This window comes from Vespa mandarinia, chromosome 18 (assembly GCF_050613455.1).
Source record: "Vespa mandarinia isolate Hongniang chromosome 18, ASM5061345v1, whole genome shotgun sequence".
In the NCBI taxonomy this organism is placed as follows: domain Eukaryota; kingdom Metazoa; phylum Arthropoda; class Insecta; order Hymenoptera; family Vespidae; genus Vespa; species Vespa mandarinia.
The window spans coordinates 1,302,501-1,305,000 of record NC_140827.1 but is presented as its reverse complement, the minus strand read 5'-3'; the positions used below and the strand labels follow the sequence as shown (position 1 = coordinate 1,305,000).

At 27.2% G+C, this 2,500-nt stretch overlaps 1 protein-coding gene across 1 annotated transcript in view; it reads left to right on the top strand.

The window, feature by feature from the left end:
• The window catches only part of Con (leucine rich repeat protein connectin), a 388,456-nt gene that overhangs the window by 379,811 nt on the left and 6,145 nt on the right, over positions 1-2,500 (top strand). The window contains exon 6 of the mRNA XM_085662513.1: positions 1,838-2,026. Within this exon, the coding sequence (XP_085518639.1) occupies positions 1,838-2,026 (189 nt within the window). The remainder of the gene's footprint in view (positions 1-1,837; positions 2,027-2,500) is intronic.

Genomic DNA, 2,500 nt, shown 5'->3' with positions numbered 1-2,500 from the left:
TTAAGAGAAATTGAACTAATGAAAAATTTAATTCCTCGGGATATCGAAGTTCGTCGGTGATTTTCTTTATTTCCTCTCCTTTCTTTTTCTTTCCTCCTATCTTTTCTTTTTTTCTTTATTTCATTTGCGATTTCATGAAACTGTAATCTGTCAATTCAAATATTTGCCAAAGATAAAGATGAATCAAAGTAAGTACTTTGATAGTTGAAATTTCTCACTGGTACTTTATTTTATCGGACGCGAATGTTTTTTTGCCCTTTTTTCTCCTTTTTTTTTTTTTCTTTTTCCTTTTTTTGTTTTTGTTATTACTATAGAATAAATTTTTATTTCGATCGAACGACATTGATCAAATATTAGATATAAATTATTCGATAGTAAAAATATTAAGTAAATGAGGAATGAGAGAAATCATAGAGATAGATTAAATAAATCAAATAGTAAATTATGCGTATTTATATTGTGTTCGTTACGAATATTTACGAAAACAAAAAAAAAAAAGATCAAATAAAATCGATAAAATTTGTTCAGTTTACTTATTATAAATTATAATGACAAGTATAATGTCTTTTTTATACGAAATTTTATAAAGCATAAATATAATGATAATATATAAATTTAATAATACCATGAATGATGTATTAAATTATATTATATATATATATATATATATATATATATATATATATATATAATATAATATAATATAATATAATATATGAGCCGTTTATTTTGAAAGTGGCCTAACTCCATTTGTCAATTTTTTTCCGTTTGCTATAATTACATGTACAACTTTATCATATTTATCAGTAAAGCATTTCAGGTTACTTATATTCTGAGCAAATACGATATAATTCTTGACACATAAGTTTTCAGAGTTAGTTCAATAATTTAACCGTTTATTTTGAAAGTGGCTTAACTACATTTATACTTAAATCAATGAATGAAAATGAAAATTTTAAAGTCCTGAATTTATTACCAACGTCGGGGTAGACCAAAAAAGTTCGAAAATATTGTATTGACACCATATGTATAAAAATATCAGACAAATTACAACAGCAAAATTCAAGGACATAATTGACCTATTACGATATATACCACCGGAACATCATGATTTCTTTAAATCCCTTTCACACACACAAAATCTAGATGAGTAGTAAGATATGTAAGATAAAGTAAAGATATGTAAAATAAATTGAGTATTGTTTTTTTTTTTCAATTTGAAGCATTTTAAATTATATTGAATGGACTTGGGCACCTTCAAATTTTATAATGAATCTGATTGTTAATTTTGAAATTGGCCTAACTTCATTCTTGATAAGAAAACGCATATTATTCACTTAATAATTGCCATTATTTTAATAGGAACTATAAATTTAACACCCTTAGATACACTTAAGTAGTATGACTCATTAGTATCCTATAAGTGTATTTTTAAATTCATTGAAACGTAAACCCTTAAATATCTCGATTTGAAGATAAATGGAGTTAGGCCACTTTCAAAATTTCAAAATAAATATATATATTAAAATTGGTGTAACAAAGTTATAAAAAATTTCACATGAAATCCCGACAGATTGTGTAAATTATGACATTAAAATAAAAAATAAACATCCTAACGTTCTTAATTTAGATCAATCTTAATATACAAAAGAATGTTATTGATTCAAATATAAAATCATTAAAAATATTGCAGGATATACGTATACCTGTCGACGCGTCATCAAACAAGTCGAATGGATATTTAATTAATGAAAAGAGAGAGAGGAAAAAAAAAAGAAAAGAAGAAAGATAGATAAAAAGAGATAATTCTCATTTCGTGTTTCTCGCATTGTTACAGGAAACAAACTGATATGCGACTGCAATCTAGCGTGGATTTGGGGACTAAGGAACGAGACGAAGAATACAAAGTTAAAGGATGCCCTCGAGGAACTCACTTGCTTCCTCGAAAGTAATAATACTGCAGCACCTAAGATCAACAATGACGACCTAGAGAGAAATCAGGAGCACGAAATCGCGCGAAATCCTGGTAAATTTCACTTATTGTTATATTCCTTCCTCTTCCATCTATTTGTCTAAGATCTAATACATACGAAAAGAGAAAGAGAAAGATATATATATATATATATGTATATATAAGAACAAAGATCATCGTAGAAATATTATAAATTATTATTTCGGCTTTTAACATCCTTGACTTACAATCTATTCTTTATCTCTCTCTCTCTCTCTCTTTCTCTCTTTCTCTCTTTCTCTTTCTCTCATTTTCTTTCTCTCGCACTTTCTCTCTCTCTCTCTCTCTCTCTCTCTCTCTCTCTCGCATTTTCATAAAAAGTACATTCAACGATCGACGGCAAAAGCCTCAAAACTTTTAAAGTTAACAAGTTGAATTAACGAAGTTATATAAATATATGTATATATATATATCTCACACTATCTCAGTTTCTTCTCTCACTTTCTCTCACTCTTTCTTTCTCTCTCTCTCTCTCTCTCTCTCTCTTTC